The sequence below is a fragment of the Schistocerca gregaria genome, chromosome 5, assembly GCF_023897955.1.
Source record: "Schistocerca gregaria isolate iqSchGreg1 chromosome 5, iqSchGreg1.2, whole genome shotgun sequence".
In the NCBI taxonomy this organism is placed as follows: domain Eukaryota; kingdom Metazoa; phylum Arthropoda; class Insecta; order Orthoptera; family Acrididae; genus Schistocerca; species Schistocerca gregaria.
The window spans coordinates 36666544-36685482 of NC_064924.1; the positions used below are offsets into that span (position 1 = coordinate 36666544).

Genomic DNA, 18939 nt, shown 5'->3' on the forward strand with positions numbered 1-18939 from the left:
TTGTCTATGACACAGAACCATGGAAATTGCCGTTGATGGCGAGGTTTGCATGCTTCAGCGATACACATGGCCATACCGTAGGTGCAACCACAATGGAGGGGTATCTGTTGAAAGGCCAGACAAACTTGTGGTTCCTGAAGAGGGGGAGCACCCTTTTCAGTAGTTGTAGGGGCAACAGTCTGGATGATTGACTGATCTGGCCTTGTAACACTAACCAAAATGGCCTTGCTGTGCTGGTACTGTGAACATCTGAAAGCAAGGGAAACTACAGCTGTGATTTTTCCTGAGGGCATGTAGCTTTACTGTACGGTTAAATGATGACGTCATCATCTAGGGTAAAATATTTCGGAGGTAAAATAGTCCCCCATTTGGATCTCCGGGCGGGGACTACTCAAGGGGACGTCATTAGCAGGAGAAAGAAAACTGGCGTTCTATGGATCAGAGTGTGGAATGTCAGATCCCTTGCAGGAGGAATAAGACTTTTGGTCAGGTGAATACAGGGTTATAAATACAAAATCAAATAGGGGTAATGCAGGAGTAGGTTTAATAATGAATACAAAAATAGGAATGCAGGTAAGCTACTACAAACAGCATAGTGAACGCATTATTGTGGCCAAGATAGACACGAAGCACACGCCTACTTCAGTAGTACAAGTTTGTATGCCAACTAGCTCTGCAGATGATGAAGAAATTGATGAAACGTATGATGACATAAAAGAAATTATTCAGGTGGTGAAGGGAGACGAAAATTTAATGGTCATGGGTGACTGGTATTTGAGAGTAGGAAAAGGGAGAGAAGGAAACATAGTAGGTGAATATGGATTGGGGCTAAGAAATGAAAGAGGAAGCCGTCTGGTAGAATTCTGCACAGAACATAACTTAATCATAGCTTACACTTGGTTCAAGAATCATAAAAGAAGGCTGTATACATGGAAAAAGCCTGGAGATACTAGAAGGTATCAGATAGATTATACAATGGTAAGACAGAGATTTAGGAACCAGGTTTTAAATTGTAAGACATTTCCAAATGCAGATGTGGACTCTGACCTCCATCTATTGGTTATGAACTGTAGATTAAAAGTGAAGAAACTGCAAAAAGGTGGGAATTTAAGGAGATGGGACCTGGAGAAACTGACTAAACCAGAGGTTGTACAGAGTTTCAGGGAGAGCATAAGGGAACACCTGACAGGAATGGGTGAAAGAAATACAGTAGAAGAAGCATGGGTAGCTTTGAGGAATGAAATAGTGAAGGCAGCAGAGGATCCAGTAGGTAAAAAGATGAGGGTTAGTAGAAATCCTTGGGTAACAGAAGAAATATTGAATTTAATTGATGAAAGGAGAAAATATAAAAATGCAGTAATTGAAGCAGGCAAAAAGGAATACAAACGTCTCAAAAATGAGATTGACAGGAAGTGCAAAATGGCTAAGCAGGGATGGCTAGAGGACAAATGTAAGGATGTAAAGGCTTATCTCACTAGGGGTAACATAGATACTGCCTACAGGAAAATGAAAGAGACCTTTGGAGACAGGAGAATCACTTGCATGAATATCAAGAACTCAGATGGAAACCCAGTTCCAAGCAAAGAAGGGAAAGCAGAAAGATTGTAGGAGTATATAGAGCGTCTATACAAGGGCAATGTACTTGAGGACAATATTATGAAAATGGAACAGGATCTGGATTAAGATGAAATGGGAGATACGATACTGCGTGAAGAGTTTGACAGAGCACTGAAAGACCTGAGTCGAAACAAGGCCCCCGGAGTAGACAACATTCCATTAGAACCACTGATGGCCTTGGAAGAGCCAGTCCAGACAAAACTCTAACATCTAGTGATTAAGATGTATGAGACAGGAGAAATGCCCTCAGACTTCAAGAAGAATATAATAATTCCAATCCCAAAGAAAGCAGGTGTTGACAGATGTGAAAATTACCGAACTATCAGATTAATAAGTCACAGCTACAAAATACTAACGTGAATTCTTTACAGACAAATGGAAAAACTGGTAGAAGCCGACTTGGGGAAGATCAGTTTGGATTCCGTAGAAATATTGGAACACATGTGGCAATACCGACCTTACAACTTATCTTAGAAGAAAGATTAAGGTAAGGGAAACCTACGTTTCTAGTATTTGTAGACTTAGAGAAAGCTTTTGACAATGTTGACTGGAATACTCCCTTTCAAATTCTGAAGGTGGAAGGGGTATAATACAGGGAGCGAAATGCTATTTACAATTTGTACAGAAAACAGATTGCAGTTATAAGAGTCGAGGGGCATGAAAGGGAAGCAGTGGTTGGGAAGGGAGTGAGACAGTGTTGTAGCCCCTCCCCAATGTTATTCAATCCCTATATTGAGCAAGCAGTAAAGGAAACAAAAGAAAAGTTCGGAGTAGGTATTAAAATCCATGGAGAAGAAATAATAACTTTGAGGTTCACTGATGATATTGTAATTCTGTCAGACACAGCAAAGGACTTGGAAGAGCAGTTGAACGGAAACGACAGTGTCTTGAAAGAAGGATATAAGATGAACATCAACAAAAGCAAAACAAGGATAATGGAATGTAGTCGAATTAAGTCGGGTGATGCTGAGGATATTAGATTAGGAAATGAGACACTTAAAGTAGTAAAGGAGTTTCACTATTTGGGGAGCAAAATAAGTGATGATGGTCGAAGTAGAGAGGATATAAAATGTAGACTGGCAATGGCACGGAAAGTGTTTCTGGAGAAGAGAAATTTGTTAACATCGAGTATAGATTTAAGTGTCTGAGAGTCGTTTCTGAAAGTATTTGTATGGAGTGTAGCCATGTATGGAAGTGAAATGTGGATGATAAATAGTTTGGACAAGAAGAGAATAGAAGCTTTTGAAGTGTGGTGCTACAGAAGAATGCTGAAGATTAGATGTGTAGATCACAATACAAATGAGGAGGTATTGAATAGAATTAGGGAGAAGAGGAGTTTGTGGCACAGCTTGACAAGAAGAAGGGACTGGTTGGTAGGACATGTTCTGAGGCATCAAGGGATCACAAATTTAGCATTGGAGGGTAAAAATCGTAGAGGGAGACCAAGAGATGAATACACTAAGCAGATTCAGAGGGATGTAGGTTGAAGTAAGTACTGGGAGATAATGAAGCTTGCACAGGATAGAGTAGCATGGAGAGCTGCATCAAACCAGTCTCAGGACTGAAGACCACAACAACAGCAACAACATGACACAGAGAAGATGCACAAATTCAATGCATGAAGAATAATCATAAAAATAGAAACAGACATTGGTTAGGTGGTTGACCTGCTAAAATATCAATTTACAGTTGCATGTAAATGCAGATCAGCTAATCTCAACTCCAGTAATGAAATGTTATTCATATTGGAGAAATTTACAACACAGACTCTCAGTTGCCAGACACTTTTAGAGTAACAGACAGAAGATTAGTGCAAACACAAATTTGATGCAAATTCATCAGTCAGAAGAGGAGATTAAGATTAGCTGCAGCTTTGGTACTTTTCGGCATGACTGATCTACGTAGTGAGCTTGATTTCTAACTAAGTCCTCAGCAGTGGAAGAAATGATGGGAGCACAGCAATTGAACCTGAACTGGGAACTGCCAGTCGATGGACTTGACCACTGGGCTATGGCACTTATACATGACACCTGAACTACTGCTCAAAAAATCTCTCATGCTTTACTAGTAAATCTTCAGAGAGAACCCCAACCATGCAAAGTATTCTAGCAGCTTGAAAGGGGCACCTGCCTGCTTCCACTCAGACAGTTTGAGCCAAATTGGTGAGCCCATGTAATGTAACATTATAGGCTGTGGCCACCTCTGAATGAAATCTGTGATAACTCACTGATCCAAAGTAACTAATACTACTGCACGACGTAAACACAAAGTCATGTAATGAGCACATACTGTAACAGAACTGTGAGTTCAACTCAAGTTTCTTCACATACTTTGAAGATAATTATCATGATCTGTTACTGAAATGTAATGAAATATTCAATGAACATAAACATATGCTGAAAGGCACATTTACAAAATTCTTGCAGTGAAATCTATTAGTTACTCCAATTTCATTTAATGAAAAGACCCAGGAAACATGTCAGCAACAAACTCCATTCAGTAACTACAAAATATTGTGTATTATAAATTCCATATTACTGTAAAATTACATTTTCTGCATTTTTGAAATGTAAATCATATTCTTTCGATTTGTTTGTTATTGTGGAATATGAATAGTGATTTATACATCTAAATTCTGTAGGTTATTCTCAAGTACTGTTTAACTTTTCATAGAATTCATCAAAATTAACATTCTGAACAATGTAAACAACTAAATTCTCATTGTGAAAACCTATATAAGGAGAGGCTGCAACAGCCAGAAGAGGGTCACAGTCATTGGTTCAATTTTGTCAATCTCATGTGAGATCATTTGCTGTGCAAATAAACAATGTCTCAAAAAAATATCACTTTTCACCTACATCACTTCAGCAGAAACTGACAACAAATTAAAAGAAGAGAATGGACTAGTTAAACAACTGAATAATTGGAAATAATTACGCATGAAATCATCATGAAAGACATAAAAAAGATAAGGTCTTTAAACATCTTTTTCTTTCTTTTGTGTAGTAGTGATGGACAGCGTGTTAGGTCATGTTAATTGTAAACCATTTCTACTGTATGTGTGTTAATTATGCAGAACTGTGCAAAATGCAAAATTAAGTAGCTAATCAATTTCTGTTTCAACATATCAAGAAGCTTCCTAAAGAACAACTCAGGACACAGATCAAAGAACTAATTAACAGACTGATCAATAAAATAAATGTAAGGACTAACAGTTTAGCCAATAAAATCGACAGACCAAAAAAGAATTTGGCCAGTAAAATTGGTACTATGTACAATGAAACATAAAAAAGTGATAAGAGAGATTACAAAACTCAATAATTCAATAGGGGAATCGAAACAGCAAATTTATGATATAATCAGAAAATTGCGGACTTTTGGTTGTTGAGAAATCTAAGGCAGAACAAGCAAATGATCAGGCGAATCTTGACTTTCAGAACAAGTTAAGTAATGAAATTACAGCTGAAAATGTTTGTGCACCTGACAAAATTTGTAATGACAATATAATTAAAAAGTGTGAAGACAGAGTAGATGTTTTATGTATCATGTGATGTAGTTTATAACAGTCTAATTATACTGTGCAGTGAGCACATAGAAACAGACATTTTGTGTTAAATATAAGATCCTGAAGGTATTGCTACTGAGGTGTCTGATTTAGTCAGTTTTCCAGTGGACTCTACAAATAGTTTTTGTAACCTGTTGAATGTAAGAGATATGTTTGGAAGAAAATACGTAAAACTTGAAAATAAACCACTGTGTAGGAATGTTTATTAAGAGTTTTGTGAAAAACTAAAGCTAAGATGGTGGGAGTCATAGGCAAAGAAATTTTGCAGTCAGTTTAAAAACATGTGAAACAAGTTAGCACTAACATAGTGAATGATGTAGACTTCTGAAAGACACTTAAATCTTGTGAGAAATCATTTAACTTTGATACACGAACTGCTTGTGCTGTTCAGGAACTACACAGTACCATGCTGAAGGAAGTTTCTGGTGATACTAAAGACTCAGAATAAAATGTTCACCCTGCAGTGGAGTGTGCCCTTATATGAAACTTCCTGGCCATAACTGTGTGCCAGACTGAGACTCCAACTCCGTACCTATGGCTTTCATGGGCAAGTGCTTTACAAAATTTCATATCAGCGCACATTCAACTACAGAGTGAAAATTTCATTCTGAACAAATCCCCCGGGCCATGGCTATGCCATGTATCCGCAAAATCCTTTCTTCCCGGAGTGCTAGTCTTGCAAATTTTACAAGAGAGCTTCTGTGAAGTTTAGAAGGTAGGAGACGAGGTGCTTGCAGAAGTAAAGCTGCGAGAATGGATCATGAGTCATGAGTCATGCTTGTGCAGCTCAGCCAGTAGAGCACTTGCCCGTGAAAGACTAAGGTCCCAAGTTCGTGCCTTGGTCTGGCATACAGTAAAAATCTACTAGGAAGTTTCAATACTGAAGATGTCACTGACTTGTGTAATAGGCACAATTCTAACTTTATATGATGCAGGATACTGTCCGCCTTGATAGCTGAGTGGTCAGTGCGATGGAATGATGTGCTAAGGGGCCCAGGTTTGATCCCTGGCTGGGTAGGACATTTTCTCTGCTCAGGGACTGGGTGTTGTGTTATCTTCATCATCATCTCATCCCCATTGATGCGCAAGTCGCCGAAGTGGCATCATCTCAAAAGACTTGCACCGGGCGACCAGTCTATCTGACGGGAGGCCCTAGCCACACGTCATTTCAGTACACTGATTAAGCTGTTATGTCAGGAAATTACCTAGTATAGAAAGTTTTGTCAAAGTTTTAATGGAATGATTTACTGATTTTTTAAAAAACATTTAGGATATTATGTTGAGAGATCCTTGCGTTTTGCTGGCAGAGAGTACAATTTCACACGTGGGCATGTCAACTAGACATCTGTAGATCTAATATATGACTTAGCTTACTGTGTAATGATTAACATAATAGATTAGATAGCATTTTGCCTTGTTGAATTGGTTATGGTAATGACTGACAACAGGGAACCTAATCCTTTGTGAAGGGTAATAATCTGAAAACTGGATAATTATTATTGAGGTGAAGTGTGAAACTTTAGATTTGCTTAGATGTTACTTACTAACTGACAATTGCAAGAAAGTTAGTCCACAGATAATATGGTTTGTTCCAAAATGAGCTCACAGCAAATAAATGATTTTACTACTGCTATGTATAATTAATGAAGAAGTAAGAGGAGGTAATAGAAATCTTAATAGGGCTTATGCATTAAAGTTAATTAATGACTGTATTTTGTGACCAGGTGATGTTCTGGAGGCAATTAGTAGAATGAATATCTATAAGAGTATTTAGCTGTTGGAAAGATTAAAATGTTCTCATGCATTTCGTAAAATTCAAGTGCTAGAAATATTCCAGTATAATAACATAGGCTAAACTTTTGAATGATCACATAGTTCATGAAAAATTTACACTATACTATGACCTCCGATAACTAATGACGACTTAGTTTACTGTGTGATGAATCAATTTTGTTTTGCACTAAATTCATGAATATTTTTAAAAATTATGTACCAGTTTACTGAGATCTCTGAACTGTGTTAGTAACTGATCTGCTGTATACGATTTGTAATAATTACATTGAAGAATGAGTATCTCTTAAGGTGACTGGAAATTAAGCTGTTGATAATGAAATGATTAGTGTAATTAACCAAATTAATTAACATGGAGTACTAATTAGCCATATTTATTAATTGTAATATATAAAAAAGTGTTTTACACTTGCAATGCTAACTAGGATTTCATGGCATTTTTGTGAATACTTACATTTTCAATATTTCTTGCAGTGTGACTACTTTCTTGTTTTGTTAGACGAGGAATATTATTGAGTTGGATAATATGAAGGGAAATCAGTGATTAACATTAATGTTGATAATCTGCAATTAATTAAGTTTTGTACATAGCTGGATATTTAATTTTTAATTTTTTTGTAACTTTAACATTAGGTGTCTTTATGAGAAACCGTTATTTACTACTGTTATGTTAAGCTAGTCCCTGGTTCAGATTTATTGTAGTAATTGTAACAACATATGACAATTTAATTGTGAGTGGATGCTTAAGGAATTTTTTTGAAGTCATTCATTTGGTTATGCTTTCTTAATTTGCATTTCACTATGGAATTGAGGAGACTCTTGAGCTGTAATTCAATTTCATGTGGATTTATCAGTTCATTCTGTCATATATTGTAGATGCACTTTAATAATTGTTGCAGTTTATCCTGGAATATTGTGATTATCATGAAGTGTTTTGCAAAATTTTACTTGTTATGGGTAAAACTAACAAAGGCAGGGGGTTAATTCTTCCATCATCATACAGCAATGAAAATTAATAACTAATGGAAGAATATAGAAGTGTTTATGTGTTGTGCTGGAAATGGAGAGATAAATCTAAATATTTGCCACCTGTGAAAGCTATTTTTGCTTGTTCCATCTGTGATTTATGACATTTGTTGAGCATTATAGAAGAATAGCTAACTACGCAGTCAGACATTGTAAATAATATGAAAGCCTTGTAAGAATCGAGTTAGAGAAGTTATACCTACTCTTGTCCTGATCTGAATGAACCAATGAAGGCTAATGTGGTTCAGAGTATTGTCTACGTTGTGACGATGATCAAGTGAATTTTGTTTTGCTACTTACACTATTTTGTTGGGATAGTGACAGTGATATGAGTAGAATGACATGTTAGGTATTCAACACTGATCAGCCACAACGTTATGACTGCTGACCTAATATCGCCATAAACCCGTCCAGCCACTAGCAGCATCACCTGGCGAGGAATGACTACTTTGACCATCATCACTTATTTTGCTCCCCAAATAGCAAAACTCCTTTACTACTTTAAGTGTCTCATTTCCTAATCTAATACCCTCAACATCACCCGACTTAATTAGACTACATTCCATAATCCTTGTTTTGCTTTTGTTGATGTTCATCTTATATCCTCCTTTCAAGACACTGTCCATTCCGTTCAACTGCTCTTCCAAGTCCTTTACTGTCTCTGATAGAATTACAATGTCATCGGTGAACCTCAATATTTTTATTTCTCCTCCATGGACTTTAATACCTACTCTGAATTTTTCTTTTGTTTCCTTCACTGCTTGCTCAATATACAGATTGAATAACATCGGGGATAGACTACAACCCTGTCTCACTCCCTTCCCAACCACTGCTTCCCTTTCATGTCCCTCGACTCTTATAACTGCCATCTGTTTTCTGTACAAATTGTAAATAGCTTCTCGCTCCCTGTATTTTACCTCTGCCACTTTTAGAATTTAAAAGACAGTATTCCATACAACATTTTCAAAGGCTTTCTCTATGTCTACAAATGCCAGAAATGTAGGTTTGCCTTTCCTTAATCTAGCTTCTAAGATAAGTTGTAGAGTCAGTATTGCCTCAAGTGTTCCAACATTTCTGTGGAATGCAAACTAATCTTCGCCAAGGTTGGCTTCTACCAGTTTTTCCATTCTTCTGTAAAGAATTTGCGCTAATATTTTGCAGCTGTGCTTATTAAACTGATAGTTTGGTAATTTTCACATCTGTCAATACCTGTTTTCTTTGGGATTGGAATTATCATATAGTGGTGGTTAGTGTTTAACGTCCCGTCGACAACGAGGTCATTAGAGACGGAGCGCAAGCTCGGGTTACGGAAGGAGTGGGAAGGAAATCGGCCGTGCCCTTTCAAAGGAACCATCCCGGCATTTGCCTGAAACGATTTAGGGAAATCACGGAAAACCTAAATCAGGATGGCCGGAGACGGGATTGAACCGTCGTCCTCCCGAATGCGAGTCCAGTGTGCTAACCACTGCGCCACCTCGCTCAGTATATTCTTCTTGAAGTCTGAGGTTATTTCACCTGTCTCATACATCTTGCTCACCAGATGGTAGAGTTTTGTCAGGACTGGCTCTCCCAAGGCCGTCAATAGTTCTAATGGAATGTTGTCTACTCCCGGGCCCTTGTTTCGACTCAGGTCTTTCAGTGCTCTGTCAAACTCTTCACGCAGTATCTTCCTCTACATCCTCTTCCATTTCCATAATATTGTCCTCAAGTACATTGCCCTTGTATAGATGCTCCATATACTCCTTCCATCTTTCTGCTTTCCCTTCTATGCTTAGAACTGGGTTTCCATCTGAGCTCTTGATATTCATACAAGTGGCTCTCTTTTCTCCAAAGGTCTCTTTAATTTTCCTGTAGGCGGTATCTATCTTACCCCTAGTGACATAAGCCTCTACATCCTTACATTTGTCCTCTAGCCATCCCTGCTTAGCCATTTTACACTTCCTGTCAATCTCATTTTTGTGACGTTTGTATTCCTTTTTGCCTGCTTCATTTACTGCGTTTTTATATTTTCTCCTTTCATCAGTTCAATTCAATATTTCTTCTGTTACCCACAAGGATTTCTACTAGCCCTTGTCTTTTTACCTACTTGATTCTCTGCTGCCTTCACTACTTCATCCCTCAGAGCTATCCATTCTTCTTCTACTGTATTTCTTTCCCCCATTCCTGTTTATCGTTCCCTTATGCTCTCCCTGAAACTCTGTACAACCTCTGCTTTAGTCAGTTTATCCAGGACCCATTTCCTTAAATTCCTACCTTTTTGCAGTTTCTTCAGTTTTAATCTACAGTTCATAACCAATAGATGGTGGTTAGAGTCCACATCTGCATTTGGAAATGTCTTACAATTTAAAACTTGGTTCCTAAATCTCTGTCTTACCATTATATAATCTATCTGATACCTTCTAGTATCTCCAGGATTGTCCCATGTATACAACCTTCTTTTATGATTCTTGAACCAAGTGTAAGGTATGATTAAGTTATGTTCTGTGCAAAATTCTACCAGACAGCTTCCTCTTTCATTTCTCTCCCCCAATCTATATTCACACACTATGTTTCCTTCTCACCCTTTTCCTACTCTTGAATTCCAGTCACCCATGACTATTAAATTTTCGTCTCCCTTCACTACCTGAATAATTTCTTTTATGTCATCATACATTTCATCAATTTCATCATCATCTGCAGAGCTAGTTGGCATATAAACTTGGCATGGGCTTCGTGTCTACCTTGGCCACAATAGTGCGTTCACTATGCTTTTGATAGTAGCTTACCCGCACTCCTATTTTTTTTTATTTGTTATTAAACCTACTCTTGCATTACCACTATTTGATTTTGTATTTATAACCCTGTATTCACCAGACCAAAAGTCTTGTTCCTCCTGCCACCGAACTTCACTAATTCCCACTATATCTAACTTCAACCTATCTATTTCCCTTTTTAAATTTTCTAACCTACCTGCCCGATTAAGGGATCTGACATTCCACACTCCGATCCATAGAACGTCAGTTTTCTTTCTCCTGATAACGACGTCCTTTTGAGTAGTCCCCACCTGGAGATCCGAATGGGGGACTATTTTACCTCTGGAATATTTTACCCAAGAGGACACAATCATCATTTAACCATACAGTAAAGCTGCATGCCCTCAGGAAAAATTACGGCTGTAGTTTCCCCTTGCTTTCAGCCGTTCGCAGTAAGCAAGGCCGTTATGGTTAGTGTTGCAAGGCCAGATCAGTCAATCATCCAGACTGTTGCCCCAGCGACTACTGAAAAGGCTCCTGCCCTTCTTCAGGAACCACACGTTTTTCTGGCCTCTCACCAGATACCACTCCGTTGTGGTTGCACCTACGGTACGGCCATCTGTAAGGTCGAGGCACGCAAGCCTCCCCACCAACGGCAAGGTCCATAGTACATGGGGATAGGCCAATGGGAGAGCACAAATGTGTCATCTTCCAGGTGAACAGCTTCTTGACACCTGTACTACAGGACCGAGACAAGGTGGCGGCAGCTTCATTATGCCCTGGGGAATATTCACGTGCACATCCATTGGTCCAATGGAACTAGTGTGAAGCAGGATCATGATGGCCAAGAAGTATCATACACTGACTGCAGACCTTGTAAATCCCTTCATGACCATCATGTTTCTTGACAGCAGTGGCATTTTTCAGCAAGATAATGTGTTATGTCACAATGCCAGGAGTGTGATGGAATGGTTCATGGAACACAGTGGCAAGTTCCAATCGATGTGCTGGGCCCCCAGCTCGCCAGATCTGATTCCAATTGGACACACCTGGGATATGGCTGAACATGTCGTCAAAGCTCGTCAACTCCCCCCCCCCCCCCCCCTTTCCTCCCCAGGATTAGGTGAATTGTATGTGCAGATGTGGTGTAACCTCCCTCCAGTGAGCTACAAAGGCCTCATTGCTTCCATGCCACAACACATCGCTGCTATTATCAGTGCCAAAGGTGGACATAAATAGTTGCTCATAATATTTCAGCTGATCAGTGCACGTGAATTATTACACTGATGCAAGGGCACTTTAAGAATAATGAAGATCATATGGATTATTGTGTTGACATTGTTGATAAGGATGGTATTAATTATGATGATGTTGAATGATGAAGCTACAGTTATGGGCTTTGTATTAAGCAATTTGGTAAAGCATGTTCATGCAGTCCTATGGAATGGATTGCTGGTAAAAATATCCATAATATTGTGAGAGTAATTAACAAAAGTACCTGTGACAAGACAAAATTTTAATCTTGTGAATAGCTAATTTTGTAAATATGTTAATGAAGCAGTGTCTAAATTAAACTGTAAACTGTATGTTGAGCAGAGATGTGTGGTCTAAAGAAGAAGTAAATCCAATGGTGTTAGCTGAACTGCTGACTGAAATAACATAAAAATCTATGAACTGTAACACTGAAAAAAAATTTCAAACCCTTGCTAACAACTGATGACAGTGCTGCTAAGGCAGAATCACCAAACACAGACTTCCGAAATTCCTTCACCAAAGAAGACAAAGTAGATATTATAGAATTCCAATCAAAAACAGCTGCCAACCTGAATAACTTAGAAGTAGATATCCCCACAGTAGCAAAGCAACTTATTTCACTTAGTAAAATCAAGTCTTCTGGACCAGATTGCATACCAATTACTCTCTTTCAGAGTTGTTGTTGTTGTTGTGGTCTTCAGTCCTGAGACTGGTTTGATGCAGCTCTCCATGCTACTCTATCCTGTGCACGCTTCTTCATCTCCCAGTACCTACTGCAACCTACATCCTTCTGAATCTGCTTAGTGTATTCATCTCGGGGTCTCCCTCTACGATTTTTACCCTCCACGCTGCACTCCAATACTAAATTGATGCCTCAGAACATGTCCTACCAACCGATCCCTTCTTCCGGTCAAGTTGTGCCACAAACTTCACTTCTCCCCAATCCTATTCAACACTTCCTCATTAGTTATGTGATCTACCCATCTAATCTTCAGCATTCTTCTGTAGCACCAGCTTCTATTCTCTTCTTGTCCAAACTATTTATCATCCATGTTTCACTGCCATACATGGCTACACTCCATACAAATACTTTCAGAAACGACTTCCTGACACTTAAATCAATACTCGATGTTAACAAATTCCTCTTCTCCAGAAACACTTTCCTTGCCATTGCCAGTCTACATTTTATATCCTCTCTACTTCGACCATCATCACTTATTTTGCTCCCCAAATAGTGAAACTCCTTTACTACTTTAAGTGTCTCATTTCCTAATCTAATTCCCTCAGCATCACCTGACTTAATTCGACTACATTCCATTATCCTTGTTTTGCTTTTGTTGATGTTCATCTTATATCCCCCTTTCAAGACACTGTCCATTCCGTTCAACTGCTCTTCCAAGTCCTTTGCTGTCTCTGACACAATTACAATGTCATTGGCAAACCTCAAAGTTTTTATTTCTTCTCCATGGATTTTAATACCTACCCCAAATTTTTCTTTTGTTTCCTTTACTGCTTGCTCAATGTACAGATTGAATAACATCGAGGAGATGCTACAACCCTGTCTTACTCCCTTCCCAACCACTGCTTCCCTTTCATGTCCCTCGACTCTTATAACTGCCATATGGTTTCTGTACAAATTGTAAATAGCCTTTCGCTCCCTGTATTTTACCCCTTTAGAATTTGAAAGAGAGTATTCCAGTCAACATTGTCAAAAGCTTTCTCTAAGTCTACAAATGCTAGAAACATTGGTTTGCCTTTCCTTAATCTTTCTTCTAAGATAAGTCGTAAGGTCAGTATTGCCTCACGTGTTCCAGAGTTTCTACGGAATCCAAACTGATCTTCCCCGAGGTCGGCTTCTACTAGTTTTTCCATTCGTCTGTAAAGAATTCGTGTTAGTATTTTGCAGCTCTGGCTTATTAAACTGATTGTTTGATAATTTTTACATCTGTCAACACCTGCTTTCTTTGGGATTGGAATTATTATATTCTTCTTGAAGTTTGAGGGTGTTTCACCTGTTTCATACATATTGCTCACCAGATGGCAGAGTTTTGTCAGGGTATGCTGATGGAATAGCTCCCTATTTGACAATCATACACAACAACTAACTTGACGAAAGATCTGTGCTCAGAGACTGGAAAGTTATACAGGTCACACCAATATTCAAGAAAGGCAATAGGAGTAATCCACTAAATTACAGGTTGATATCATTAATGTTGATATGCAGTACAATTTTGAAACCTTCATTGTTTTCAGACATTATTAATTACCTCAAAGAGAATGTTCTACTGACACATAGTCAACATACATTTAGAAAACACAACAAGCTCTTTAATCACACAAAGTGCTGAATGCTTCTGACAAGGATTTAAAACCGATTCCATACTTCTATATTTCCAGAAGGCTTTCGACACCACACCTCACAAGCAGCTTTTGATCAAATTGCTTGCTTATGGAATATTATCTCAGTTATGCTAAAGGATTCATGATTTCCTGTCAGTGTGGTCACAGTTCATTGTAACTGATGGAAAGATACCAAGTAAAACAGATGTGATCTCTGGCATTCGCAAAGGTAGGGTTATATGCCCTCTGCTGTTCCTTATATATACGAGGCCTGTTCATGAAGTTTCCGAACATTGTCCATGAAATTTTTCTGCACTTACTCTTTACTTATTGTGCATGGTCTCCTTCAAAATACTCTCCTCCACAATTGATATGCCAGTCCCAATGCCGATTCCCCTTGTAGAAGCAGTCCTGGTATGCCTCTTGATGTATCACGTACAGTGCCATCTGCAAATTTTCTTTTATCTCATTAATTGTTGCAAATCTTTGCCCTTTCAATAGGGATTTCAACTTTGGAAATAAAAATTTCATAAAAAAAAATGTTCACTGGTCCTGGTCTGGAGAGTACAGAGCCTGTGTCAGAAAGGTGATATCATTTTTCGTGCAATTGTCATGCACTATCAGGGATAATGTGCGGGTGCGTTATCAAGATGCATGAGTCATGAATTGTCTCACATTTTCTCACAGGCATCGCAACACGTCCAATGGTACCATGTGACACAAATTCATGATGAACTGATCCTTTACAGTCAATGAAAACTATCAGCACAATTTTCAGATTGGAACTGACCTGACAAGCTTTCTTGGTCTTGGAAAACCTTTCTTGACAGATCCTGAAGATTGAACCTTGCTCTCAACATCATAACTGTTGACCTTCATCTCATCACCAGTCATGATTCTCTTAAGGAACATCTAATTCTCATTTGTGTGATCCTAAAGCTCTTCACAGATCGCAAGGCAAAGGTCTTTCTGGACTTGACTCATGAGCAATGGAATGAATTTGGTGGAAACTACACACATTCCGAGATGCTGTGTCAGTGTTTCATGACAGGATCCAGCTGAAATGTTATATTCTTCTGTAATCTCTGGGACAGTCAGTCTTTGACTGTCATGCACAATTTTGTTGACATTCCATGGATGAGCGTCATCGGTAGACTTTGAAGACCATACTGAACGAGGATCACCTTTAACTTATGTCCAGCCATTTATAAACCATGTGAATCATTTGTATCACTAAGTATGGCTTAAGCTCCCATCACTGTAGGCTTCCTGCACCATTTGTTGTGACTCTGTAAACGTTTTCTTAAGTTTCATGCAAAAGTTAATGCAGACATGTTGCTCCTCTAACTCCGCCCTCTTGAAATTCAGAAACTGTATGACACAACATTCCATTCAATACAGTACTGAACAATAACTAACACATGTATAACAATGAAACTTCTGGCAGCTTTAAACACAGGCATGTGCAGGGATACCAACAGCATTCCACTTCAACACACCATTGATGTGGAATTATGAATGTTCCGGAATTTTTTGAACAGACCTCATAAAAGATTTAGGAGACAATCTGAGCAGTCGTCTTACATTGTTTGCATATGATGCTGTTGTTTATCGACTTGTAAAGTCATCATAAGATCAAAACAAATTCCAATGTGATGCGGAAAGGTGCAAAAATTGGCACTTGACCCTACATAATGAAAAATTTGAGGCCATCCACATGAGACATAAAAGGAATTCATTAAATGTTTGTTACATGATAAATCAATCAAACGTAAAGGTCATTAATTCAACTAAATAGCTAGGGGGAAGGTGAACCAAAGACAGCGTTTTACTGGCAGAACTCTTTAAGATGCAAAAAAAAACTACTAAACAGACTGCCTACACTACCCTTATCTGTCCTCTTTTGGAGTAGTGTTGCATCGTGTGTGATCCTTACCAGATAGGAGTAACAGAGTACATCGAGAAAGTTCTAAGAAGGGTAGCAAGTTTTGTATTTTTGAGAAATAGGGGACAGAGTCTCACAGATATGAAACACGATTTGGGGTGGACATCATTAAATCAAAGGTATTTTTCATAACAGAGAAACTTTCTCATGAAATTTCAGTCACCAACTTTCTCCCCCAAACGTGAAAATATTTTTTTGATGCTGACCTGCATACAGAGAAATGATCATCATAACAAAATAAGGGAAATCGGAGCTTGCGGGGAAACATATAGGTGTTCATTTTTTCTGTGCACTGTTCAAGTGTGGAATATTAGAGGATTATTGTTATTGCAATTCGATGAACCCTCTGTCAGGCACTGACGTGTGATTTGCAGAGTAACCATGTAGATGTAGATGTAGATACTTCCTACATGCAATACTTTGGGAGAGGAGGAGGTAAATGAAACATTATAGATCATCTTTAAACAAAATTTGTAATACCTGAGCAATCCAATACATGAGTAACCAATACTAATGAACGATATACACAAGTAGTTGATAAATGTAAAGAGCATATATTGTAACAGTGCTGTAAGGTTAATTCAAGTTTGTTTGGGTACTTTGAAAGTAATTTTGATGATTTGTAAATGAAATATAGTTTTTACCTAAAAGTACATTCAAGGAACATAAACAAATACTGAAAAATACATTTATAAAATTCTTGAGGTAAAAATCTATGTTTAATGGAAAGACAAAGGAAACATGTTAGTAACAAAATCCATCCCATAATTAAAAGGATACTCTGTATTATAAATCATGTATTATCATTTTCTGTTTTTTGGCTTTGTAAACGATATTTTCAAGAACTGTTTAACTTTTAACTGCAATAATTGAAACTAACATTTTGAACAATGTAAACAACTACATTCCGATTGTAAAAACCTATATAAGGATAGGCTGCAACAGCAAAAGAGTGTCAGTCCTTGGTTCAATTCTGTCCAGCTTAGTGTGATGTAAATATGTTCTGACTCTCAAGGGTCATAATCACGATGAAGTTGAATATATCAATTTTAATTTTACGTATACTGTTTGAATACATTTACATTTTATAATTAATAGCTTAACAACGTGAGGAATTAAAAAAGATGGTGGCAACAAGAATCAAACATGACCCAACTAGTCAATGCACTTCATGACTGGGCCACAGAATCACTACATCAACTGCTCCAAAAAATCCCTCATACTTTATGCCTGCACAATAAGTTACATGCACATTCAAAGAAAAATACTAACCTGATGCTATGAGCAATGTAACACTCACAGCATCCAAAGGGATGATGTTACATCTGAGTATGCATCGTCGAAAACAGCTGCATCCCTTAGTTGAGTTGATCGTAGCATATATCTCAATCATTTCAGCACTCGACACTGGTCTCTAGTTATCATGGAGAGATCAATACTAAACATCTATTTTATTTGAATACCAGCATGCATTCGAAGATAAATGGCATAATTTTAGTGCGGATTCAGACTTGCATTCTAAGAGAAATGGCATAATTCTAGTACAATATTTACAGTGTGCTATAATACATAACACATGGTAACCGGCCGCCACTCTTCCCTACTTCCATTTATGTGCTTCTGGGCATTTATAGACGCATAATAAAGTTACAGCAGTATTTTCACAGTTCCTGGCATGGCAGTACCACACAAGCAATAAGCAATTAATTAGACTAGCAAGTCAGATGCCTCTGTTGTCTGTTGCACTTGGAATAAATATCAGTCAATTCTCAATTCTACGTTCACCATCTAAAATGAAGTAACTTAATGAAGCCTTACTAAATCTTAAAAGATGCATCAGCTTCATTCATATGAGATTCTTTTTTCAAGTGTGATGTTTTTTAAATGTAAAATTTTAATTGAAAATACTTACAGTGCAGGATTTCACTGTCTGGTCACTGGAGTAGCTCAGCAAAACTGTTTCAGTGCTGCCAACAGGAACTTCTTCACAATGTATTAGTTCATCAGCCCTAAAAAAATCACATATAGATTACAAAAAAAGCAGCATTTGCTCAAGCTAGAAGAAGAATTAATATCTGCCACTATATTCTCCTCATCAGCTGACATTTAATCCACTAAATCCATTACACATGATAAGAATGCTGCCTCAATACATACAAGGGCTGTTTAAAAAGTAAGGTGGCTTTTCAAATTGCACAGGCAATGTACATTTGATTATCAATTTTTTTCCCCCCTGAACATACATTCACAGTTTCAAGTGTACGCAGATGCCAATGACGAACCTCTTTCTGGATTCCCCAGCACATCAACAACAGATGGTACCATCGAAGCTGTGAAGCAAATCATTATGGAAAATCATCAAATTACTGTAAGAGAAGTTTCTGAGGATGTTGGCATATCAGTCGGCTTGTGTCATGACATTTTCTTGGATGTTTTGGGCACATGACGCGTGTCAGTGAAGTTTGCTCCAAAACTTCTCAATTTTGATGAGAAGAACCATTGCATGAGCATTGTTTAGGAGCTCTTGAATGATGTCAAAGGTAAGCCTGATTTGCTCAAAAGGGTCATAACTGGTGACAAAACATGGGTTTACAATTATGAAGTAGAAAACACAGCCCAATCGGCCCACTGGAAGGATCCCGCAGAGCCAAGACCAAAAATCATGCCAA

The 18939-nt window shown here is 38.1% G+C and overlaps 1 protein-coding gene across 1 annotated transcript in view; it reads right to left on the bottom strand.

Annotated features, from left to right (window-relative positions):
• LOC126272406 (zinc finger protein 761-like) overlaps positions 1-18939 on the bottom strand; it is a 348537-nt gene that overhangs the window by 171059 nt on the left and 158539 nt on the right. The window contains exon 7 of the mRNA XM_049975234.1: positions 18183-18279. Coding sequence (XP_049831191.1) covers positions 18183-18279 — 97 coding nt within the window. The remainder of the gene's footprint in view (positions 1-18182; positions 18280-18939) is intronic.